The sequence below is a fragment of the Lepidochelys kempii genome, chromosome 1 (genome assembly GCF_965140285.1).
Source record: "Lepidochelys kempii isolate rLepKem1 chromosome 1, rLepKem1.hap1, whole genome shotgun sequence".
NCBI classification, from domain to species: Eukaryota; Metazoa; Chordata; order Testudines; family Cheloniidae; genus Lepidochelys; species Lepidochelys kempii.
In genome coordinates, this window is record NC_136380.1 from 303,169,806 (window position 1) to 303,196,824 (window position 27,019).

The window sequence follows — 27,019 nt, forward strand, 5'->3', positions numbered from 1 at the left end:
TGAAATTAGATTATTCTTGATGCTGGGGGCTCTTTCTGGGCTGGAAAATCTCATCAACAACAGCCTGTTAAAGCTAATTGTGATATTTAACCCTCTACTTGCTGCCCTGGCACACATGCATGGTTTCCTGAGATGAAAGGAAGGTAAGTAAACATTCACATACTCCTACCTACAACAGGACGTACAGGACAGAACTGACTGGACAGAGACAATCTGTTTCTAGCACTGTTCCCTGCCCTGAATACTGATGAATTTAGTGCTTCCCTTGGCTGAACTTAGGAGACGTACTGTGAAAAAGAGAACGAGGACTCCTGGTGCTCAGCTACCACAGGGAGGAGTGCAGTGGAAATGCCTAGATAAGTAGACGGGGCATGGCTGAGCCAACTCACTTTGTGCAGAGCGGACAGAGGGGATGCTGGTAAACTGGAAGCTCCCCCCACAAACCCACTCTCCTGTTGGTAATAGCTTATCTAAAGTGATCACTCGCCTTACAATGTGTATGATAATCAAGGTGGGCCATTTCCAGCACAAATCCAGGTTTAACAAGAACATCTGAGGAGTGGGGGGGGGAGGAAAAAACAAGGGGAAATAGGTTACCTTGCATAAAGACTTAGCCACTCCCAGTCTCTATTCAAGCCTAAGTTAATTGTATCCAATTTGCAAATGAATTCCAATTCAACAGTCTCTCGCTGGAGTCTGGTTTTGAAGTTTTTCTGTTGTAATATCGCAACTTTCATGTCTGTAATCGCGTGACCAGAGAGATTGAAGTGTTCTCCGACTGGTTTATGAATGTTATAATTCTTGACATCTGCCTTCTGTCCATTTATTCTTTTACGTAGAGACTGTCCAGTTTGATCAATGTACATGGCAGAGGGGCATTGCTGGCACATGATGGCATATATCACATTGGTGGATGTGCAGGTGAATGAGCCTCTGATAGTGTGGCTGATGTTATTAGGCCCTCTGATGGTGTCCCCTGAATAGATATGTGGGCACAGTTGGCAACGGGCTTTGTTGCAAGGATAGGTTCTTGGGTTAGTGGTTCTGTTGTGTGGTATGTGGTATGTGGTGAGTATTTGCTTCAGGGTGGGGGACTGTCTGTAGGCAAGGACTGGCCTGTCTCCCAAGATTTGTGAGAGTGTTGGGTCATCCTTCAGGATAGGTTGTAGATCCTTAATAATGTGTTGGAGGGGTTTTAGTTGGGGGCTGAAGGTGATGGCTAGTGGCGTTCTGTTATTTTCTTTGTTAGGCCTGTCCTGTAGTAGGTGACTTCTGGGAACTTTCATGGTTTGTGTGTATAAAAAGATCTTCTGTACTTTCCACAGTATGCATCCGATGAAGTGAGCTGTAGCTCACGAAAGCTTATGCTCAAATAAATTGTTTAGTCTCTAGGGTGCCACAAGTACTCCTTTTCTTTATACAATGTAGAACATCTTCAACACCCACCGCCCCCACCCCAGACCCCCACCAGCCTAGAATAAGCAATAGTTTGATCATTGGAAACTCTGCTGGAATATAGGAGACTTAGGTTCAAGTTCCTACTATGAATCCAGCAGAAAAGAGATTTGAATCTGGGTGTCCCAGGTGAATGCCCTAACCACTGGGCTCTTGCTCAGATCATGCCTACCAGACTGGACCCTGCAGGTGAGATAGGCAGGGAACGCCTAGTTTGTAAATCCCACCAGGAGTTAGGGCCGCTTCCTGGTGGCAGGACTGAGGTGGCTGCGTGCATGGCCAGGGGCAGAAATTGATGTGTCCAGGGGACTTTAGCCACCAGCAGGGTTAGGTGGCAGCTGAGAGGTGGTTTTGGGAATGTCAGTAAATGCTGGACTTAGTGGCAGTTAGGCACCTAGCCCCGCTCTGTAAATCTAGCCCTTAGTGGGTGGGTTTTAAGCTACAGTGACTGGTGATCAAATGATGTGCAGCAGGAAGAAATGCTGCTGTTCTGGTTTGTTTTTGTTTTGCATTGCCTAACTTTGTGTGTTTTTAAATGTATGTCTTAGGTGCCCTTTGGAGTGAAGTTTGCATAAAGCTGAAAGAGAAATAAAACAGTGACTGGTATCATGGAGCAGGTTGGTTGACAAAAATGCTTTATAGGCTGTCAAAGCAAATATCCTGAATTTTGTGGCTACGGCATGAAAACTATAGTTCATTCTGCTATACACTTGCTGCTGAATTAGACCCTTGCTAATTTTCTAGACCCTAATGACTTGTTCATTACTACCGAATGTCAACAGTCCTATACATTAGATAATCTCATCCTGATAATCAATATCATTCTGAACACTTTACACTGGTAAAACCTAACGGCCAGAACTAGGGATTGTATTGTTATGTAAAACCTGACATGCAGAACTAAGAATTGTACGCAGCAGAAACAAAAGCATAAATGAAAGATGGATGAGCCAGAATGATCTAATCACTGACAGCCCAATGACTAGTGATAGAATGACTTTTCTGTTTGTGATCTAAGGAGGATGTGTCTGATATAAAGACAGAGCATGAATCACTAACATAAGCTTGTAAATATCCTAAAACCTTGGGAAACTATTAAGACAGCAGCTGTAACTGACAAACAAAAGAAGTGATAACAAACACAGTGAGAGCTTTTAAGTACTGACTCATCAGAGAATAAAACTCATTCTTGGTTACCCATGATAATTCTGATGTAGTAGATTGAACCAGCATTATGGGTGCAATTTTGATGATTTCTCTGTTAACAGAGTGACTGTCTCTTCAGGTCTAATGTGGGCTTGAAACCTTCATTTTCCCATTTGGCAAAATAAGGATATCATCAATAATAACTTGACATCCATAATACTGAGACTTTTTTAACTGGTTGGCAGATATCTTAAAGGAAATTGACCTTAAATGCATAAGAAATAATACTCAATTATGTTTTCAAAAATGAAGGCAAAAATATTAGATGCTACTGAGTCAGCATCCTGCTAAATGCCACTCGTCACTATGGACCTCCACCTACTTTCAGAGAAGTCAGTAATTTCCAGGGACCAGACTGACTGTTCCACACTGTAATATCTCCTGTCTCTAGAGGATTTCATTATACACATCAATAATGACTCTCCCTTCACTCAGTCCCTTTGCCTTCATAACAACCACAGAACTTCCGTGGGGGGGTTCAAGCTCAAATCATGCTGTTGAGCAGCCTTTGGATCTCGCGTTTGGGACAGGGCTGAAATTTGGGAGTTTGAAGGGAACCCAGCAAACGGGCCGATTGCAATCTTTTTAATGGAACTACCACAGCTTTGCTCCTCTTGTCTTAGGGTATGTCTACACTACGAAATTAGGTCGAATTTATAGAAGTCGGTTTTTTAGAAATCGGTTTTATATATTCGAGTGTGTGTGTCCCCACAGAAAATGCTCTAAGTGCATTAAGTGCATTAACTCGGCGGAGCGCTTCCACAGTACCGAGGCAAGCGTCGACTTCTGGAGCATTGCACTGTGGGTAGCTATCCCACAGTTCCCGCAGTCTCCGCTGCCCATTGGAATTCTGGGTTGAGATCCCAATGCCTGATGGGGCTAAAACATTGTCACGGGTGGTTCTGGGTACATATCGTCAGGCCCCGTTCCCTCCCTCCCCCCGTGAAAGCAAGGGCAGACAATCATTTCGCGCCTTTTTTCCTGAGTTACCTGTGCAGATGCCATACCACGGCAAGCATGGAGCCCGCTCAGGTAACCGTCACCCTATGTCTCCTGGGTGCTGGCAGACGCGGTACGGCATTGCTACACAGTAGCAGCAACCCCTTGCCTTGTGGCAGCAGACGGTACAGTACGACTGGTAGCCGTCATCGTCATGTCTGAGGTGCTCCTGGTCGCCTCTGTCAGGTCGATCAGGAGCACCTGGGCAGACATGGGTGCAGGGACTAAATTTGGAGTGACTTGAGCAAGTCATTCTCTTTAGTCCTACAGTCAGTCCTATTGAACCGTCTTATGGTGAGCGGGCAGGCGATACGGACTGCTAGCAGTCGTACTGTACCATCTTCTGCCGAGCAGCCATGAGATGTGGATGGCATGCAGTCCTTCTGCACCGTCTGCTGCCAGCCAAAGATGTAAAAGATAGATGGAGTGGATCAAAACAAGAAATAGACCAGATTTGTTTTGTACTCATTTGCTTCCCCCCCTCCCCTGTCTAGGGGACTCATTCTTCTGGATCACACTGCAGTCACTTACAGAGAAGGTGCAGCGAGGTAAATCTAGCCATGTATCAATCAGAGGCCAGGCTAACCTCCTTGTTCCAATAACAACGATAACTTAGGTGCACCATTTCTTATTGGAACCCTCCGTGCAGTCCTGCCTGAAATACTCCTTGATGTACAGGCACACCCTTTGTTGATTTTAGCTCCCTGAAGCCAACCCTGTAAGCCGTGTCGTCAGTCGCCCCTCCCTCCGTCAGAGCAACGGCAGACAATCGTTCCGCGCCTTTTTTCTGTGCGGACGCCATACCAAGGCAAGCATGGAGGCCGCTCAGCTCACTTTGGCAATTAGGAGCACATTAACCACCACACGCATTATCCAGCAGTATATGCAGCACCAGAACATGGCAACGCGATACCGGGCGAGGAGGCGATGTCAGCGCGGTCCCGTGAGTGATCAGGACATGGACACAGATTTCTCTGAAAGCATGGGCCCTGACAATGCATGCATCATGGTGCTAATGGGGCAGGTTCATGCTGTGGAACGCCGATTCTGGGCTCGGGAAACAAGCACAGACTGGTGGGACCGCATAGTGTTGCAGGTCTGGGACGATTCCCAGTGGCTGCGAAACTTTCGCATGCGTAGGGGCACTTTCATGGAACTTTGTGACTTGCTTTCCCCTGCCCTGAAGTGCATGAATACCAAGATGAGAGCAGCCCTCACAGTTGAGAAGCGAGTGGCGATAGCCCTGTGGAAGCTTGCAATGCCAGACAGCTACTGGTCAGTTGGGAATCAATTTGGAGTGGGCAAATCTACTGTGGGGGCTGCTGTGATGCAAGTAGCCCACACAATCAAAGATCTGCTGATATCAAGGGTAGTGACCCTGGGAAATGTGCAGGTCATAGTGGATGGCTTTGCTGCAATGGGATTCCCTAACTGTGGTGGGGCTATAGACGGAACCCATATCCCTATCTTGGCACCGGAGCACCAAGCCGCCAAGTACATAAACCGCAAGGGGTACTTTTCGATAGTGCTGCAAACTCTGGTGGATCACAAGGGACGTTTCACCAACATCAACGTGGGATGGTCGGGAAAAGTGCATGATGCTCGCATCTTCAGGAACTCTGGTCTGTTTCAAAAGCTGCAGGAAGGGACTTTATTCCCAGACCAGAAAATAACTGTTGGGGATGTTGAAATGCCTATATGTATCCTTGGGGACCCAGCCTACCCCTTAATGCCATGGCTCATGAAGCCGTACACAGGCAGCCTGGACAGTAGTCAGGAGCTGTTCAACTACAGGCTGAGCAAGTGCAGAATGGTGGTAGAATGTGCATTTGGACGTTTAAAGGCGCGCTGGCACAGTTTACTGACTCGCTTAGACCTCAGCGAAACCAATATTCCCACTGTTATTACTGCTTGCTGTGTGCTCCACAATATCTGTGAGAGTAAGGGGGAGACGTTTATGGCGGGGTGGGAGGTTGAGGGAAATCGCCTAGCTGCTGGTTACGCGCAGCCAGACACCAGGGCGGTTAGAAGAGCACAGGAGGGTGCGGTACGCATCAGAGAAGCTTTGAAAACCAGTTTCATGACTGGCCAGGCTACGGTGTGAAAGTTCTGTTTGTTTCTCCTTGATGAAACCCCCCGCCCCTTGGTTCACTCTACTTCCCTGTAAGCTAACCACCCGCCCCTCCTCCCTTTAATCATTGCTTGCAGAGGCAATAAAGTCATTGCTGCTTCACAGTCATGCATTCGTTATTCATTCATCACACAAATAGGGAGATGACTACCAAGGTAGCCCAGGAGGGGTGGTGGAGGAGGGAAGGAAAATGCCACACAGCACTTTAAGCACAGCACTTTAAAAGTTTACAACTTTAAAATTTATTGAATGACAGCCTTCTTTTTTTTTGGGCAATCCTCTGTGGTGGAGTGGCTGGTTGGCCGGAGGCCCCCCCACCGCGTTCTTGGGTGTCTGGGTGTGGAGGCTATGGAACTTGGGGTGGAGGGCGGTTGGTTACAGAGGGGCAGCAGTGGCAGTCTGTGCTCCAGCTGCCTTTGCTGCAGCTCAACCATACACTGGAGCATACTGGTTTGGTCCTGCAGCAGCCTCAGCATTGAATCCTGCCTCCTCTCATCACGCTGCCGCCACATTTGAGCTTCAGCCCTGTCTTCAGCCCGCCACTTACTCTCTTCAGCCCGCCATCTCTCCTCCCGGTCATTTTGTGCTTTCCTGCACTCTGACATTATTTGCCTCCACGCATTCGTCTGTGCTCTGTCAGTGTGGGAGGACAGCATGAGCTCGGAGAACATTTCATCACGAGTGCGGTTTTTTTTCTTTCTAAGCTTCACTAGCCTCTGGGAAGGAGAAGATCCTGTGATCATTGAAACACATGCAGCTGGTGGAGAAAAAAAAAGGGACAGCGGTATTTAAAAAGACACATTTTATAAAACAGTCGCTACACTCTTTCAGGGTAAACCTTGCTGTTAACATTACATACATAGCACATGTGCTTTCGTTACAAGGTCGCATTTTGCCTCCTCCCACAGCGTGACTACCCCCTCAACCTTCCCCCCTCCCTGTGGCTAACAGCGGGGAACATTTCTGTTTAGCCACAGGCAAACAGCCCAGCAGGAATGGGCTCCTCTGAGTGTCCCCTGAAGAAAAGCACTCTATTTCAACCAGGTGACCATGAATTATATCTCACTCTCCTGAGGATAACACAGAGAGATAAAGAACGGATTTTGGTTGAATGCCAGCAAACATACACTGCAATGCTTTGTTCTACAGTGATTCCCGAGTACGTGTTACTGGCCTGGAGTGGTAAAGTGTCCTACCATGAAGGACGAAATAAGGCTGCCCTCCCCAGAAACCTTTTGCAAAGGCTTTAGGACTACATCTAAGAGAACCGCAAATGCCAGGGCAAAGTAATCCTTTCACATGCTTGCTTTTAAACCATGTATAGCATTTTAAAAGGTACACTCACCAGAGGTCCCTTCTCCGCCTGCTGGGTCCAGGAGGCAGCCTTGGGTGGGTTCGGGGGGTACTGGCTCCAGGTCTAGGGTGAGAAACAGTTCCTGGCTGTCAGGAAAACCGGTTTCTCCGCTTGCTTGCTGTGAGCTATCTACAACCTCCTCCTCCTCCTCATCTTCTTCGTCCCCAAAACCTGCTTCCGTATTGCCTCCATCTCCATTGAAGGAGTCAAACAACACGGCTGGGGTAGTGGTGGCTGAACCCCCTAAAATGGCATGCAGCTCATCATAGAAGCGGCATGTTTGGGGCTCTGACCCAGAGCGGCTGTTCGCCTCTCTGGTAAGCTTGCCTCAGCTCCTTCAGTTTCACGCGGCACTGCTTCGGGTCCCTGTTATGGCCTCTGTCCTTCATGCCCTGGGAGATTTTCACAAAGGTTTTGGCATTTCGAAAACTGGAACGGAGTTCTGATAGCACGGATTCCTCTCCCTATACAGTGATCAGATCCCGTACCTCCCGTTCGGTCCATGCTGGAGCTCTTTTGCGATTCTGGGACTCCATTATGGTCACCTGCAGCTTGCCACGCTGGCCAAACAGGAAATGAGATTCAAAAGTTCGCGGTTCTTTTCCTGTCTACCTGGCCAGTGCATCTGAGTTGAGAGTGCTGTCCAGAGCGGTCATAATGGAGCACTCTGGGATAGCTCCCGGAGGCCAATACCATCGAATTGTGTCCACAGTACCCCAAATTCGAGCCGGCAACGTCGATTTAAGCGCTAATCCACTTGTCAGGGGTGGAGTAAGGAAATCGATTTTAAGAGCCCTTTAAGTCGAAATAAAGGGCTTCATTGTGTGGACGGGTGCAGGTTTAAATCTATTTAACACTGCTAAATTCGACCTAAAGTCCTAGTGTAGACCAGGGCTTAGTGCGGCTGACTGCTGGGAACTCTGGTGCTGGCAGCTTGCCATGCTGTCACACAGCAACTCAGTCACTTTCTTACTGCTATTTTCTCCTTTATTTTTTTGCCCCACCCATGCCTTGCTACCCGCTTCCTATTTTACTTGCTTGGCTACGGGCACAATAATAACCCAGCAAATACTTTAGAAATGAAGTGAAAGCCACCAACCCCCATGAATTGTTTTTTTGCTACATCCCTTACAATCTGTCCCTGGTTGCAGCTGTTCCTGTGGGTCTGCAAATACAGGATTGTGTGTCCTTTATTTGCAACATTCGTAAAATAGGACGGAGCTCCACAGGCTCTCTTCATCTATCAGGGGCAGAGGAATGCGGTGGAGATTTGTGGGATTTTTTTTTTACGGACAGAAATTATGGGCTATAGGGGGCATGAGATGGAGAAACTTGCATGCTGGGAACATGGCCCCTTGCTCCCAGAGATCCCTGGGTAAGTCATTTTTATCCCACAACAACTTGCAAACATTTCCCAAAAGGTACAGTGCTGGATGGCAGCACATGGTACACTGGAATATGTACTTATGGCACATCACGCTTTGCATCAACACAAGCCCTCCTGCCGAGGGCACGCAGCGCCAACTCAGGCAGCCCCATCTGCACGCACGTGATAACTTGCGTCAACTAAACTTTTCAGTGTGGACATGTCCCTAGTTGCCCTAGAACAAAGAGATTTAAGCAAGTGTGTCAGGTCTCCCTGATGACTGATTTCTGCAAGTCCCCTCCAGAGCACTTGAGAGGATTGACGAATGGTTCGTCGCCTTAGTAAATTTATATTGAAGGTGAACTTAGAGAAAAAGTAGATATGAAACTTCTTCGAGCTTTAACTGCAGCTGAGGAAACAGAGGAAAAGGATCAATAACAAGTTATAATGAATGACATTAAAATCTCAGCAGTTGCCATTCCACAGTAACTATCTCCTACATCTGGAAAGTTGGCATTGTTTCAAGGTAAACGCTGAATTCGTAAGGGTATTCACTGTATAGTGAGACTTTATACCTACTCTGCATACAAAAAAAAAAAAAAAAAGCCAGAAGCCCAAGACACAGAAGCTTTGGGGCAACATTGATTTGCTTCAGTTAGAGAGACTAAAACAAAAAAGAGCTGAGGGTGTTGCTGCAGATAGAAAGGGTAGTAGGTGAATGTACACCAGAAGCTAGCAATGAAGCAGCTAGGAGAAAAATACCACCTATGCCTATTAGCTGATGGAGGGGGGAGATACCAAAAGAGGGCTTTTAAGTCATTGAAAGCATTTTAAGGTAGTGAGGACATATGGTTAGGGGAAGTATACTACAGCACAGTTGTACAACAGCCCCATTAATGGCTGAGATTTGCTACTATTGTTCAAGCAGGCTAATGTAAAACAGAGAAAACGCAAGACTATTTAGCACAGACCTAACCTACATCACTCTAAAAGTCTGGCATATATGAACTTGTCTATAGCTTTGAAATATTGCCATCAGATGTTTTCCTAAACAACGCTGATTCCTCACTTCGCCCTGGCAAAAGGCCTGACATAACCCAGCCTACATAACTAAATCTCTCCTCACTTAAATTCTTAATTAGATCTCTCTTGCCTTAGGGCTTGTGTACGTGGTCAGCTTACGAGCAGTGAGCTAGGGTGTAAATCTACAGTGCACTAGCCTGCTGTGCGCTAAGTGGCCGTGTGAACCCTGCTGTTGTGCACTAATAGTACAATAGTGCACTGTAATGTCCTGCTGTTTCGAACCCTGCTACTGCACCCTAAAAGTTCCGTAGTGTTTTAGGTCAAAGCACGCTATGGTACTATTAGTACATTGTAGCAGGGTCCATAAGGTGAGTTAGTGCGTTACCAGGCTAGTGCGCTGAACGTTCACACGCTGGCTTGCCGTGCACTAAGTCTCTGTGTGGACAAGCCATTTGTCACTTAGAAGACAACAATTACATCTGAACATCATGGCAAAGCTTGGAACTAATTTACATTCTACCCCAGTGGTACCGAGATACCAAATGAGATAGTTGGCGCATGGTGCAGGGCTTTGTGTTTAAGCGTGTAAAACATCATTTTATTAGTAGAACAATTCATTCTGAAGGTGAATGAATTCTGTATGGTTCCTAGTTACTGGAATACTTGCCAGCAGCAAGCAGTCATTTTTGTTTTCTCTTTACTGTGTAGTGTGGTCCAGAACATGTGGAGCAGAGGTGGGAGCAAAGACTTGCATTCTGGTTCTGCCATCAACTCATTGTGTGACCTTTGGAAGGTCCTTAACCAATCTGTGCCTCAATTTATCCTTCTATAAAATGGGTATCATTTACCTACATACAGCTATGTTCTGAAGCTGGATTTTATGTATGGAAAGTACTATACACATGACTTTAAAAGCCATTTGCCTACGTAATGTTAGAAAGTAGAGGCTAGAGGGCTAGATTTGGGTCCCTGTGCTGGTACAAAGTAGCCCCTGGAGGATTTCCCAGGGTAAGGGAAACCTCAGGTGTTATAGAGCCATCATAAGCAGAGCCTACGTCTCCTTTCTCAACAGCCAACACAGAGGGTATGGATAGGATGTCCTTATAGCAAAGGGATCACTAGCCTGGGGGACCTTAGTAGTGGAGAGGAGATAGGACAGGACCCACTTGCCGAATACAGCTGTAGCTAAGATTGGGAGAACACAAAGATACGTTAAACCCACATTTGCATCCCCCTCCCACACTGTATCGATCTCTCTTTGGCCACAGCTCAGCATCTGGCCCTTTGATTACATTTCTTTTTCTACTTCCTCTTCCTACATTTCCTGCCCCCCTCCCTCAGGCTGAAGAACTTTGTAACCTTTATCTAAGCTCTTCAGCCTCTTTTTGTAAAGCAGAAGGAAGTGTTAGGGCTTTCAGCCACGTAAATGTAGTTTGCCACCCCCACACACTTTCATCTCTTAATGCATCCATCTTATGCATTTATAATGCACCCAGGGTCTTTGTATCTAGGGCGCTAGACACAATTTATAAAGCAGCATTCATCCAAAAAGTTTATTCTCCTTATGCTTCCATAGGCGTTGCCACTCTAAACAGGGCCATTCTTTTGGTTGCAGGGGAGGCATGGTCCATTGGTTCCCCACTGCAAGGAAGTTTGTACAAAGGCTGGAGCCTCGCAGCCTCAAGGGGACAGAAGTCAGGCTCACGCTGAGCACTGGCTGTAGAACTCCCTGCCATCTCCACTGCCTGTCCCTCTCTTGGTTGAGCTGTGAGCTTCAGCATTGTCATGGATCACAGCCCTATGGGCAAGCTCAGAGAGGTGTTTTTTTGCGGGAACAAACCAGGACACTGATGTCTTTAAAGATTAGCTTCAGGATCTTGCAGTGGATTCTTCACTGGTTGGGATAGCAATGTTGACAGGAATAGACAGGAAAGAGCTATAGAGAGAGAATGCTATAGTAGTCTAGCCTAGAATTGATGAACACTTGATTACCATGCCTATGTCCATATTTGCTAAGGGAGTACAGCCTCCCAGCCAGCTGAATGGGACAAGGATCACTGAATGACTCAGTCGTTTCTTACCTGTTTGCTTGTTAAGCACTTAACTTACCCTTGTCTCTGCAATTGTTCACTACTTTTGCTTGCCTTATTAACTTTTTAAAATGTCTTTTGAGCCCTTCATGCTGGGAGTAGATTTTCCTGCCACAGTGTGCGTTATCAAGAAGATGGCCAATATGACCAGTGAGAGGGCTGGACGGTACAAGTATAGCCCCACAGCCAGTTCCTGCATTGCTGCAGCCATTCTGCGAGACCTTAGGCAAGTCACTTAGTCTCTCTTTACCTGCACCACAGGAACAATATTTATACTTCCCTGTCTCCCAGGCATGTTGTGAGCATAAATTATTAAAGATCGTAAGATGCTCAGATACAACGGTGATAGGGTCAAGGAAAGCAGGTAACACTGCCAAAGGCTTCCATGTGTCCATACAGTCTTTGTCATCCTTATTCTATGACACTTCAAAGTTCTAGCACGTTCTCTCCTTTCTTCCCTGCATGATTTCTTGAACATGCATATTCAGCCCCAAGGTGCTCATTAAAAAAATCCAGAACTCTTCACTGCCCCTCTTTTATTCTATATAGTAATATAGTTTGGTTTTATGCATCTTGCATTTTATCTAGGGGTTATCAAATATGGCTGTTTCTGAAAAACGTATGTGAGTTTTGCATGCTTCCTCTGTATTTTTTAGTGTCTTAACTTCCTAATCAACAGCTGGATTATTTCTTCCACTGCCTTTTCTGAAATGCAAGGGCAGAGCTATTTTAACCTGCTGTTCAAATTGAATGCTCTTCCTGAAAGTCATTTCTGTTTACATTAGTGTTCTATTTATGTTACTGTGCTATTAGCTGGGTATGCTTTTATGTGAAGAATACATTTGCTTTCCAACTGCATAATACATTTAACAACATCTAAGGATGAAAAGAGTTACCTTTTCCATAACTGGTGTTCTTCGAGATGTGTTGCTCACGTCCATTCCATATTAGGTGTGTGTGCTCACCACATACACCGGTGCCAGAAGTTTTTCCTTTAGCAGTATCCATAGGGAACCAGCTCTGGCAACCTCTGGAGTGGCACCTGCATGGCACAGTATAAGGGGCTCCCCCCACCCTCAGTTCCTTCTTGCTGGAAACTCCAACAGTGGGGAAGGAGAGCGGGTTATGGAATGGACATGAGCAACACATTCTGAAGAACAACAGTTATGGAAAAGGTAACAATCTTTTCTTCTTCGAGTGCTTGCTCATGTCCATTCCATATTAGGTGACTCCCAAGCAGAACCCCTGGAGGCAGGTAGGAATTCATGGATGTGTAGATTGTAATGTTTAAGAACAGTTTTGTAAATGAGTTCCAATAGTTCATAGATTAGAGATCCAATCTTATGGGGTTCCAGGGGTTTCTGTATAGATTATTTAGGTTAATCTTTCTATCTACCCAAAGGGACTCAGTGCTCAGTCTAGAAGATACCATCAAAGATGCTTAGTTTTGCAGTTCTCAAACTCTGGATTTGTCTCTCCAGAGATAACATGCTTGTTAACAGAAAAAATGTTTTAAAATAAATAAATAACTAATGTATAGAGGTGAGAAATAATAGACCTCAATTGTCCCTCTGCAAATTTGTGTACAGAGTCAATTTCTTACCTCTCTCTAAAAGTGCAAAGTTTCAAAAAGTGTACTGAATAGAAGATTGTTGGGGGTGGATAGATCTGGACAAGTAGTAGTCTGGAGATAAACGTGAGAAAGAAGGGACAGGCAGTAGAAACAAAAGTGAAACTGTTTGAGCAGCATATTCCAGAAGTCTTGAGGTCTTTGAGTGTAGCCTTCATTGATTTGAGATCTACCATACCATTCTTTCACTTGAAGGAAAAACCTATAATGGCAGCAGGCTGTAAAAGAGACCCAGTTTGGGAATATTTTAATGAAGTTCCTCTACCTGTGGGTAAGAGAGGCATGCGTGCAAAATTCAAACAGTGCAACCAAGAAATGCAAGGCTTAGTTGCCCGAACTAAACTGGGAGGAGAGGTAGATACACTGGAGGGTAGTGATAGGATACAGAGAGTCCTAAACAAATTGGAGGATTGGGCCAAAAGAAATCTGATGAGGTTCAACAAGGACAAGTACAGAGTCCTGCACTTAGGATGGAAGAATCCCATGCACCGCTACAGACTAGGGACCGAATGGCTCGGCAGCAGTTTTGCAGAAAAGGACCTAGGGGTTACAGTGGACGAGAAGCTGGATATGAGTCAACAGTGTGCCCTTGTTGCCAAGAAGGTCAATGGCATTTTGGAATGTATAAGTAGGGGCATCGCCAGCAGATCGAGGGATGTGATCGTTCCCCTCTATTCGACGCTGGTGAAGCCTCATCTGGAGTACTGTGTCCAGTTTTGGGCCCCACACTACAAGAAGGATGTGGAAAAATTGGAAAGTCCAGCGGAGGGCAACAAAAATGATTAGGTCCTGGAACACATGATTTATGAGGAGAGGCTGAGGGAACTGGGGATGTTTAATCTACGGAAGAGAAGAATGAGGGGGGATTTGATAGCTGCTTTCAACTACCTGAAAGGGGATTCCAAAGAGGATGGCTCTAGACTGTTCTCAGTGGTAGCAGATGACAGAACAAGAAGTAATGGTCTCAAGTTGCAGTGGGGGAGATTTAGGTTGGATATTAGGAAAAACTTTTTCACTATGAGGGTGGTGAAACACTGGAATGCGTTACCTAGGGAGGTGGTGGAATCTCCTTCCTTAGAAGTTTTTAAGGTCAGGCTTGACAAAGCCCTGGCTGGGATGATTTAATTGGGGATCGGTCCTGCTTTGAGCAGGGGGTTGGACTAGATGACCTCCTGAGGTCCCTTCCAACCCTGATATTCTATGATTGTGATCATGAGATGTGTTCCTTCTCAGGAGGAAGCTGCGTTGAAGATGATGAAAGGAACATGTCTGAACGTGCAGATCTTCAGGTTGGAAAACTTTTTTATTTTATATTTCTTTCTTAAGGACTGCCTGTCTTCCTTCTGGATTATTCTTGAAGTCTCATGTTTGAGCAAAAAATATAATTGTCAGTCTATGGTACTATCATTTTAGATGCAGTTGTGATGAAAAATAAATAGCTGAAATAGGCAGATCTTCCTTTTACAATTTCACCTTTAAAGTAGCACTGAGTGTCAGTGAATGCAATGAGTAATACTAAATGAGCGGTATGGTAATAATAATTAAATAACTGCATTGACTTATTCTGTTTAGGAGAATCCATCCTCAACATACAGGATTCTGAACACTATCCACCTTCAAGATAACCATCATTTTCTATAGTTTCAGAGTTATCTGCCTATGATAGTGTTTCAGTCACATCATGTATGTCACATAGCCACAGTATATCACCTGTAGCAAAAAGAAAAAAAATCTCCATCATCCAGAAACAACCATTGATAAGTCTGTGATAAGAACCAGCAGATTACAAAACGAGGTAACTGATGAAAAAATTGCCTGGTTTGTTTATGCAACAAACTCTCCTTTCCATATGATTGAAAACCCACACTTTATTAACATGGTTCAGTTATTAAGACCAGGATACAGTCCACCCAACAGAGCAGATGTCACAGGCAAATTGCTGGATAAAGTGTATGAAAGAGAAATTGAGCAGCGTGCAAAAGGTCTAGAGCAGTGGTTCTTAATCTGGGGTGCAAGATGCTCTTTCTGGGGGTGCAAGACATGCCAGATTTTTTTAGAAGGGAAATCATCGAAAACACAAATTAAGCACAGGCATGTAAGTACAACTACTTTGTTTCATCAAACCTATGTATTTATTAACATTATACATTTTTTAACGATTACTGTAATATACAAACAAAAAATATATCTAGGTTTAAAGAACTGACCTACTTCAACAATTTTTGATAAGGTGTGAGAAAACATATTTTGAGAACCAAAGAGGTGCAGGCTGCAGTAAAGGTTAAGAACCACTGGTCTAGAGGGTAAAATTGTTAACCTGAGTCTTGATGGGTGGAGCAATGTCCACAATGATACTGTTGTACGTGCTTGTGTGACAACAGAAGAAGGGAATGTCTTCCTTACAAAAACAACTGATACATCAGGAAATGCACACACAGCAGAATACTTACAAGAAGTAGCAGTAAAAGCTATAACAAACTGTGAAAAAAAATTCAAATGTCTAGTATGCAGTTTGGTCACAGACAATGCTGCAAATGTATCGAAGATGAGAAGAAATTATTTAGAAGAGCGACCCAAGCTAACAACATACAGTTGCAGTGCTCATTTGATGCATCTCATAGCCAAAGACTTCAGAAATAAAGGCGAATGTTGTTGAAATTGCAAAATACTTCCGTAACAACCACTTTGCAGCAGCTGCTCTGAAAAAAGTGGGAGGAACCAAGCTAACTCTCCCACAAGATGTGCGATGGAACTCAGTAGTGGACTGTTCTGAGCACTATATCAAGAACTGGCCTAATCTGATGACAATTTGTGAACAAAATCGTGAAAAACTAGATGGCACTGTCACAGCCAAAGTTCTCAACATTGGGCTTAAGAGAAATGTTGAACATATGCTGAGTACCCTGAAGCCTATTTCTGTAGCCTTGAACAAAATGCAGGGAAATAGCTATTTCATTGTTGATGCTGTTGAAATTTGGAAGGAACTGAGTGAGATCTTAAAAAGAGAAATATGCAATGACAGAGTCTAAATTACAAGCATTAAAAAAAACAAGTGGGACAAGCACTATCTGCAGCTCATTTTCTTGCAAATATTCTCAGTACCAGGGTCAAACCTTAACTGCTTAAGAACAGGAGCTGGCTATGACATGGACATCCAGCAATCAATCCTCCATAATGCCAACTATAATAAACTTCAGAGCTAAGGGTGAACCATTCAAGAAATATATGTTTACTGATGATGTTTTAAAGAAAGTCACACCAGTGAACTGGTGGAAGTCACTTAAGCACTTTGATTCAGAGACGGTTGAAGTGATAATCTCACTTTTAATAGCAGTAGCGTCTTCTGCCGGTGTAGAAAGAATATTTTCTTCCTTTGGAATAATTCATTCCAAATTGAGAAATTGTTTGGAACCTGTAAAAGCAGGAAAGCTTGTTTTTCTTTTCCAGATTATGAACAAACAGGAAAATGAAGGTGACGACGACTGAGTTAGCTACAGTAGTCAATATTTTAAGTTTCTCATCTTGACCTGGCTGATATAGTAGATTTAATTTGGGGTTTTTTTAAAAAACAAAAAAACATTTCATTTAACTATTTTAGTTAAAAACTATTTTAACAAAAACAAACCAGATTTTAAAAAACTGGAATGTTTAAATTCAAAAATTGATATGCTTGTTTTGTTAAAATATTATATGTTGAAGAAAAATTCCAGAATACATAACGCTGTTGTTTAGTTAAATAAAACAATTTAAATGTCTGTCTGGTGATGTTCTCCTCCTAATACCACATGGCAAGAAAAATCATTAATATTTGGAGAATTATCTGTTGAATTGGAGATATTTATGAAGTCATTGGGGTGAACTATCTGCTTCAATTAACTTTGGTGAATGAAATAATCAGAAAATCATTCATTTTCTGACATAGCTGTAAAACTAGTATGAAAAGTTTTCAAAATAAATCACTTAAAAATGTATAGTGTGTACCTTCTAAAAATGAAACCTACGTCTACCTCTGAGTTGTGAAGAATATGTATTAAGGTTATAACAACCAACAAGAATGCACTTTTATGTAGAAATTCATGATTAAATTGAGTCTTCCTGACTAGTGATTTAAATCAATTTGATTTAAATCAAATCCACCCTGGGCCGCAGCCATGTTGTGAGCCGCGGAGTCTGCTGCGTCCAAGGCTGCTTGGAGGGCCGCTCTCACTGCAACAGTGCCCTCCTTGAGGATCGCTAGGAATTCCTTCCTTCCTTTGGGCACCGAGACCTCGAATTTGGCAATAGACTGCCACATATTGTAGTCATAGCGGCCAAGGAGGGCTTGGTGGTTGGCCATTCTCAACTGAAGGCTGGAAGATGAATAAATTTTTCACCCAAACAGATCCAGTCTCTTCGTATCTTTACTCTTGGGCGTAGTCCCGGGCTGACCCTGCCTCTTCCTCTGGTTAATGGCCTCAACTACGAGGGAGTTTGGGGCCGGGTGAGCATAGAGATACTCATGGCCTTTAGCTGGCACAAAATATTTGCGCTCAGTCCTTTTTGAGATGGGTGGCAGGGAGGAGGGGTTTGCCATAGGGTATTAATTATTTTTGATACCCCCTCATGTAGGGGTAAAGCCATTTTAGCGAGTGCTGTGGAGCCAAGTATGTCGAACAGTGAGTCTGATGACTCCTCAAGTTCCTCTGCCTGGAGGCCCAGGTTAGAGGCAACCCTCTTCAAAAGCTCCTGATGAGCCTTGGCATCATCTTGCGGATGTGGGGGACTCGTAATCGCTTCATCCGGCGATGAGGAGGATGAAGCCAGCACTGAGGGATCCACCACATCCCCTGGTGGTCCAACTGGCTGCTCCCCAAGCTCCTCATGGGCCTGAGGGGGGGGTCTTTCCCTGTGGGGCCTACACCTCTGCAAGAGGGTGGGATGCTGCGGTTGATGGCCTGAGGCCCCCGCCACTGATCAGGCAGTCTGGGAAGGCTGGGTGAACCCCCATGGATTCCAGGGGTACCATGCTGCCGGCCATTGGCCCGGAGGCCACAGGGTCAGCTGTGGTGCTGATGAGGTTGATGGTACCACTGGTGCCAGCACCAGGGACTCCTGATCAGTACCAGAGTTGTAAGAGGAGTGGATGCTGCGACGTGACCGTGACCAGCTGGCCTGGCAGCCCTCCTCCCTACAGTGCCAGCTGCTGTGCCTCGACATCGACCTGTCCGATCGGGATGAGTTCCTCTGACAGGACCCCGGGGATCTTTCGCATTCAGCGGATCTGCGTCAGTAGACCGGCAATCTATGCCTCATGCTACTTGACCTGTACTGGGATCTAGAGCAGGACCGGGAATCAGAGTGGGCCAGTCATCAGTAGAATCTCCCCGATCAAGGGGATTTGCACCTCAGCGACAGCTGGCGGGTAACCGATGATTCCGTTCCGCCAATTGGCCACAGGACCGGTGCAGAGGCATTGGAGACACGATGGGTCAGTCTCAACTCTCAAGCCGGCGGGGGTGGGGTGGTGGGTGTGTGTGCGCCTCCACAGGTCTCTGCCAGGTTACTGGTGAGCAGCGCCTTGAATCCCGCTGTCGGTGCCCAGGGTCTGGAGACCGAAGGGGGCTTCTTTGAGCCTGCCTCCCAAAGTCTAAGTTATGACAGCTCCATATGGGCAAGCGCTGGTAGGATGTTCCTCATGATGGAGAGTGGCACTGCTGAGGCGGGGACACTCAGAATGGTCCCAAGGCGGGTTTACCCTGGTACTGCTGGAGTCGGTGTAGGTGGCACCGGTAGCGTCAGGATCTCCTGTGCTGCCTGCAGGGCTTTGGGCATTTACGGAACTTTGAGCTGACAGAGGCCCTCATCACTGTCCGGTGTGTCAGGCATAGCACGGGAGGGGCGCGACATTAGCTGGGGCCTGACTCCCTGATGGAGGTGTTGAGAGCACGGGTCTTGGCTCTCCTCCGGTCCTCTCCTTTCCCTTACGGAAAGTGGGAGATCTTCCCCTCGCGGACCACTTGGGCTTCTTGGCTGGGGTGGGGGGAATCAGTGCTGGCTCATAGATGGCACCAGCGGGGTGCTCCGTTCCAATGCTGCAGTGCTCGGGGCCGAATCAGACCTTTGCTCCGTGTTAGGATATAGATATTCAGGCCTGTCTGTAAAGGCCTATACTCTAAGAATTTAGGTGTATTCTTATCACTTGGCTAGTGATAGAGGTATAAAAGAAAGAATCAAAATCACTGTCTGCTGGTGTAAGGGCCTTCTCTTACTGTGACAGTCTGAGGCCCTGTTCTTAGGCTAAGGCCTTTGGCTAAGTAGCAGAGGCAGCCATAAGCTGGGAAGCGAACAGTCACATCCTCACATTCCAAACTAGTTACACTGAAATAAGGTGCTATTCGGCTGTTAGGAATACAATCCTGTCCTGATAGTTCCTATCACCTCCAGAGAAAGGGAAGTGCCTAGAAAATGTAAAAGGAAACTTAGTTTGATAGCATCCTGTCTGGCAAGAACTCACTTATCAATAGCTGGGATGTGAAATCCTCACTTCTGTATTGTTTTGTCATTATAGTTCCCACTTTGCTGTTGTTTGTCTGTATAATCTCTGTCTGGTTCTGTGATTGTTCCTGTCTGCTGTATAATTAATTTTGCTGGGTGTAAACTAATTAAGGTGGTGGGATATAATTGGTTACATAATCATGTTACAATATGTTAGGATTGGTTAGTTAAATTTCAGGAAAATGATTGGTTAAGGTATAGCTAAGGAGAACTCAAGTTTTACTATATAATCTGTAGTCAATGAGGAAGTGACTGGGTGTGGGTGGGGGTGGGCATGTGGGCGTGTGAGATGAGAACAGGGAATGGGGGTAAGAAAATTGGAATCATGTTTTGCTAAAGGGAGAGATGGGAATGGGAGTAAGGAAGTTGGAATCATGTTTGGCTAAGGGTAGGAATGGGAACAGGGACACAGGTGTAAGGCTCTGTGGTGTCAGAGCTGGGAAGGAGGATACTAAGGAAGGAAACTGGAATCATGCTTGCTGGAAGTTCACCCCAATAAACATCGAATTGTTTGCACCTTTGGACTTCGGGTATTGTTGCTCTCTGTTCATGTGAGAAGGACCAGGGAAGTAAGTGGGTGAAGGAATAGGCCCTCTAACACTCCAGTTCCAGGGTCAGCGCCAACTCCATCAGAGGTGCCCTGAGACAGATGTCTCTCTCCTTTTTTGTTCTGGGTTTGAACCACTTACAGTTGTGACACTTGCTGCTTATTGTGTCCTTCTGCTAGACACCTTAAACAACTAATATGCGGGTCGCTGATGGGAATGGGCCGCTTAGAACCATCGCATGGTTTCAAGCCTGGCGATTGGGGCATACCCTGTCTCTAGACTGAGTCTGTCCAGGGCCAACTAACTAAAGCTAACCCTAAGGGTATTACTAAACTATATCCAACTATTTTACGAGAAACGCTCGTGGGACACACTGAACTAAGCGAAAGCTAGCTGAAGCAGCAGCAGTTCCAGTGCAATCACTGGCGGCACAAAGGAACGGAGGGTGGGGGGAGCCGGCAGCGTCCCTTATACCGCACCATGCGGGTGCCGCTCCAGTGGGCGCCAGAACAGTTTTGATTTCTTCAGCATTCTGTAGGGCCACTGTCTGATGATTTCCACTCAGTCTCCTAGGCTTGATCCAACTCAAACAGGAGTGTCTCCATTGACTTTAATTGAGAGTTAGGCTGTTAGTGAAGCAGAGGTGGAATAATCAGGCTAAATAAAAATGCTTATGCAGATGTAGCCTTTGAGCATTCATATTAGGCTGAGAGATAAGGGGGAGAAAAAATAGTGCAACATAAAAAGATTCTTTTGTCCATGATTTAATCTAGTAAATATTACTTTTAATTTCTTTTCAAGTATCAAACTGCAGCGCATCACTAAGTGATATACTTTCAGTCGGTTCTGCTGTGATTTTTATCTACAATGCACTGAAACAAGCCATGTTTAAAAACCATGTAAATCGAGAAATTACAGTAAATGGAAGATTAATGCATGACAACAAAATTAAAGTGTCAAGCCGTGAACAAAAGAAAAGAAAAAAAAAGAAAATGAAATGGAGATGAGCATCCAAAACAGCAAAATATATTTGAGCAATAATATTACAACACAGATTTCATTTACAGAATCTAAAACCAAATATGAAAAGAATCTCCCCACACAAAAATTCTATCATCATTTATAAACAAGGAATTTCATCCAATTACACTATCCAGCACAGGCAAGAAACTGAAAATGCCATCTAACCACTCAAGTGTATCACCCTGTTAGGTTATCACCTTGTGAACTGAAGGGAAGAAGAATTTATAAGTTAAAAAAAAATCCTAGGAAATGTTTTAGCTAAAGACAACAAAACGCAAACTCCCAAAGCACAAACAAAAAGGTGGAGATACAGAAGTGATAGTGCAAACATTTTTAAAAAGGAAATGGATTTGTCCTGTATTTAGTCAGAGAAAAACATCACTGTACATTTTCAAGATGCAGTCCATTTCAAGACAATTGTTTTCAGGAATCAGTGCAGCTGTATGTTTCAGCAAAGTGTGCCCTGTAAACGAGGTAACTGAAATGTAAACCAAGCCAATATAAAGTGAGCTCACAGCTGTGGTAAAAATACACACCTTTTGAATGAGTGGCTGAATGTACAGTGCAGAAGTCAAGTACCTTCAAAATAAATTCAAATCTTGAGTCACCTGCTGACGCCATACTGCTCATTCCTAAGCATTTGCTCAAATGAGATGCTCTTTGGAATCAGATTTAAATAGCACCTTATGGCACTGAGATTCAAATATGGCCCAAACCCTACACCAGGATCAATTTAGGCAGAATTCCATTGAAGTCAGTGAGTCTCAATGAGGTCTGCCTGCATGGACCTTGGAGTAGGGCTGGAGCTTGCAACTGCAAATGTTCCTAAAATCACTTCTGCTTAACACTAGGCAGGTCACAGTTCCACAGGAGTGTCACCATGTCATCTATGCTCCAGTATCTGTCAACAAAATCAGTAACTTGAGATACCGTTAAATATTGTCTGTCCAGTCCTGACCAACCTTAGGGATAAGGTTTCTGATGTATTACCCACTCCAGAGGGTGGCCACATGAAGTTGGGGCATGGCCCTATAATTGCTTGGATGCCACAACACCTCTAGAGAATTCAAGCTGCATCCCTGCTGATCTTGTGGCATCTATACAGAGAGCTAGCCACAGAAATATGGAGTTCTGCAGTCATTCGTGCTGCTAGACAATGGAGCATGGAAGTTAGTGCCACTCAGAATTAATGTGTTTGAGTTCTGTAGGCTCCCAACCCCTGTGGTTCTTTTTTTGATTAAAAACAGATGGACAGCATGTTCTTTTGGACAATGGGAAAAGAAGATTCCAGACAAAAAGTCCAGTTAGTATAGCTATAAACAGATCTTTACATCTAAAATAGTATTATTAGAATACTATTATTATTCTTCAAAGTCTGAAAGTGAGCGACTTTTGAGTTCAGGTTAAAACGCAAGTATTTGAACTCAGGAAATCAGAATGTTGTAGTTAAATAAATACATGGGAAAATCTAGAGATACTCATTTAAGTTTCCAAATACCAACTTTACCTCTGCCTTCTTAATCAATAGCAATATCCCCCATCCATCTCTCAACTAAAGGCTAAAGACGATCCCCACTATCCTAGAGATAACGCAGCAGGCCAGTAGTTAAACTGTAAACAAATCCACTAAGTAGAGGCTTTCTTGCCTTCCACATACATGCCACAGCAGACATTATTTGAGATATTACCCTCTGCCCCTGCCCATGATTATATTATGGGCAGGTTTCCCCACACTAGGCCATTCACACTTCCAGCATAGGTCAGAGATCTCACACTTTCATATGCGGACAAAATATCACCATTTCTATATCTTCTCACAACATATAGGCCATAGACCTCTAATAAACTCTCCAATGATGGGCTCTCTCTGCAACCATTACTGGCTACAAGGATGAAAGCCAGTTATATCATTGTACAACAGCAGAATATACTGATGTAGTTCATATAAACACAAGATTTCTCCAGTTGCAACTAGACAGTAAAGGATCGCCCACCAGTCCATAGTGAATAAGCAAGGGGAGGAGTTAAGGCTGGTGATGAAATCAACAGTATTTGCAGATTCATGTTTATGTTTCCTTGAATTACAATGTTCTAATTTTCTGACTTGTAAAAGTTTGTGTTGTAACTACTATGTCCTAATAATGGGGCTTTAAAGAGACATAGTTAACAAGTTAAATCTGTCATTACATATTTACATTACGTTACACACAGATTTGTCTGGGTACTATGAGCCATCTAGATGGAGCATTCTATTACTGCAACTAAATTAATTGTTACCAAAACTGAAGCCAAAATAATGATCATTTTACCAAGAATAATAACTGTCTGTTTGAAGATCCCTCCCATCCAGACCCAAGGTTTGTCACTCAGAAATAGCTGAAAAATACTTTTGTAGACGAGCCCTGTAAGATCAAGATAGTGCTTCCCTTTTTTGGAACACAGTGTTCTCTGTTCCTGTATTGCTTTCTCTTAGTTACTATTATCTCAGTTGTTATTTTGAGATGGTTGAATGGAAAGAAACCTAACAGTTTATATGATTTGATTTGTCTCTCACCCACCTTAACTCCCCCTCCCTTTTTGTGGCAGGGCAGGAATGCTGATTTTCTTGCTAAACTAACTTGCACAACACAGGATAATAAACAAAATTTAGGGAAGGAGCCCTAACTTGCCAGTGAATTTAACTCATTGGAATTGACAGTTTGAAGGAGCGATGAGTTATTGGGGTTACTGGCGTGCCCAACAACTACTACTAGAATATTTCCTCTCTTGTAGGGTTTACAAATTAATATGTACCAGGATTGGCAGATTATCTAAATGAGTTGACCATTACGTTAAAAAACCCAGCAGGCTACGAGCCCTCAGAAGTCAAAGAGTTACAGAGCTCATAACATTGTTTTTCAGATGTTTAAACCACAGCTACATTTCAGGCAACTTCCTCAGCTAATGTCTTATTTATAAAATGACTTGCATTTTTACTAAAATGCTGGTGAACGAATGATGTAAATCCAAAATCTTATAAATTATTCACACACACACACTTATTCTGAAACAATTTTAAGTGGATCCACCCAGCAGCCTACAACTCTTGGTGTCCTGCACTTCAGGTGAACAAAGGCTAAGAGTACTGTGGAGCCAGAGAGTTCTGCCTTTGGAGGGAGTGTTACCTCATATAAACTGACAAACATCTCTGACTGAAGGAGCAGTGCTGACCGGTCCTCCAAAGAGGGATACTCAGGGCGGAGAGGACTAATTTCCCCAACAAAGGGAAAACCCAACCCTCCCTGTCAAACCGTCTGGTTTCAGTTAAAAAAAAAAAAAAAAAAAAAAAAAAGATAATCACCCCCCTAGATCCAATCCTATACTCACCACTCCACAGGACTGGGGTCCTAGGCACAGCAGAGATTTCAGATAAGAAACCTGGGGGAAAGATTACCTCTGAACTTCCCATTTTGTTATTCATACATAGTTTCTTTATGTAAACTTTGCATAATTTCTTTCTAAGTAGCTTCTTTTATTTTGACTTTTTCTGCAGAGAGAATAATTCAAAAGCCAAACTGATGGAAGTCCAGGAGATCTGATGGAATAGCCCATCCCTCCCGCCCCCAACTGCACACGCGCGCGTAAACACACACAAAACCTTTAGCACATTTATTATGCCTTATACCTATTAACTTTTTTAAAAGAAAATATCACCTGAGAGACTGAATTTATTTTGAAAAAATATTGAACATTTTAAAAATCACATTTGAAAACCTCTCTTTGTTGGCTGTCAACAAGAACATGGCTGGAACCACAAAATGTTCTAACAAAGATCCATTTCATTCCCTCACTCTGTGTGGGCAACTCCTATTGTTGTCAATGTGGGCCACAGGCAGGGACTGAGAATGCTAATGTAAATTAATTTAAATATCCTTGCAGCTACCTACCTACAGTGCTTCTTGAGTTTTTCTATTTTTTGACTCTGTGTTGTTCTATAATACTCTGAAACCCATCATAGAAGTGCGAGGGCATAATAAAATGATTTGAACAGTGGCTTGTTTCCTTTCCTGTATTTGACGTTTGAGAGGGATATAATTGCCATGTATCATCATATGAGCCATAGCTTATTAAAGCCTGTAATTTCTTGGTTCTGAACACAGGCAGCTTTCTGTCTCCAAAGTGCATGGTCATATTTAATAAATCTTTTACATGTTTATATACAACTCAGTAACAAAATTCAAATAGTATAATCCTATCCTCCTCATTTTAGAATGAAGCTTCCAACCCTTTGCATATACTGTAATTGCTCAAAAAGATGAACACAGTGAGTATAGCTACTGAAGTAGCAAGATTTCTTCAACAGAGAAAACTGTTACATATAAAAAATTGCAAGTCAATCAAATTTGAGAGTGGGAAAGTTCCCAGAGCTCCCACTTCTACTCATCTTTGGTTTTTAATTATGATTTGACAAGTTTGAAGCCTTGTCCTGTGTCCAGCACTGTGGGAAGAAACCAATTCATTTTAAATCTTTTCAAGCATCTAAAACAAGCCTTACAGACCCAGAACAGATTGAGACCACAAAACCAGTTTGCCAAATGCACCAATGGATAGGTAACACGAGGGAAGTACATCATCCAGTGTTTGGCAACATCACATCCTGTTGGCAAATGTAGAGTATAGTCACTCCAGCGTTTTGACACACCGTACACTGCTTTCACCGCACGGCCCTTTTCAGACCAGCTGATGCTATTGTCAGGGTTACAATTGTATTCGACCCATTCTCTGGTAAAGTCACCAAGTTGCGGAGGGTCTGCTTCCTCAATGTCTACCACTCTGGCAAATTCTGCTCCTTGTACTGCAATATATAGATCATTTACTTTTCTTACTTCTTTAACCCAAGGCTGGGAGTTCTCACAGTCTAATACAATTATAAGTCGCGAACAAAAAGAACCATTCTTCTCTCTCCACCATTCCAAAAGCGTGTCAAGCCGTAATGCATCGCCACCTGCAAGAAAACAGAAAAATATACACCTTAGTATAGTTAAATTTTCAGTTTCCAACAGTAAACCTGTTTTAGCACCTTTTATGAAGGTGATAGGGTTTTTCCACTGCAGAGATGCTAACTAACCCAGCCAACTCAATGCTGCAGATGCAGTCATTAACTCATCCTTGTATTAAGGTAAGTAGGAGCAAAACCCTACCCTACCGTGAAATAAATTAAGCTGAGCAGCCTTTAGGAGGAGCTCTCTGCACTGGGGATTTGGTGCTGGATGCCAAGACTGAGCATGACTTCAAGGCTTAAGGCTGCCTCCATGAGGAGTGTGAGGCACCAGAGAGAGCTGGAGCCGACCCAACGGTTACCGTTCAGGGAAAACATTCTGTCAACTGTGCTCGGGACATGCACACACCTACAATGGAATGGACATGTGCAAGCACTTGGAGAAGAACAGCTACGCAGGGGCAGAAAGTTTGAGCTGGAGTTTACATGGTTTGCTTTATGTTAATAAGTTCAAACCTCAGAATAGGGTATGTTTTAAACCTACATAATATGTCTTGCCTATTTTAGAGCAGAATTAGTAAGCCACCTGCTTACACATCACCTTTGCCTTGGAAAAGTCATTTGGCCTGAACATTGATAGATTTTCTCTAAAGGCAGAAGAGAATGTTTCTGTGATGTTTAA

The 27,019-nt window shown here is 44.0% G+C and overlaps 1 protein-coding gene and 1 long non-coding RNA gene across 3 annotated transcripts in view; one reads left to right on the forward strand and one right to left on the reverse strand.

The window, feature by feature from the left end:
- The first annotated feature begins 2,004 nt into the window (after positions 1 to 2,004).
- LOC144930220 (uncharacterized) lies at positions 2,005 to 16,919 on the forward strand. The gene is made up of 3 exons (XR_013635364.1): positions 2,005 to 2,072; positions 14,488 to 14,543; positions 14,827 to 16,919. It is a non-coding gene; the product is annotated as an uncharacterized LOC144930220 (long non-coding RNA).
- A 4,053-nt stretch (positions 16,920 to 20,972) lies between these two features.
- The window catches only part of TMEM168 (transmembrane protein 168), a 35,442-nt gene continuing 29,395 nt past the window's right edge, over positions 20,973 to 27,019 (reverse strand). For both annotated transcript variants that reach the window (XM_073328110.1, XM_073328111.2), the window contains exon 5: positions 20,973 to 26,343. In XM_073328110.1, the coding sequence (XP_073184211.1) occupies positions 25,796 to 26,343 (548 nt within the window). In that variant the 3' untranslated portion in view covers positions 20,973 to 25,795. The remainder of the gene's footprint in view (positions 26,344 to 27,019) is intronic.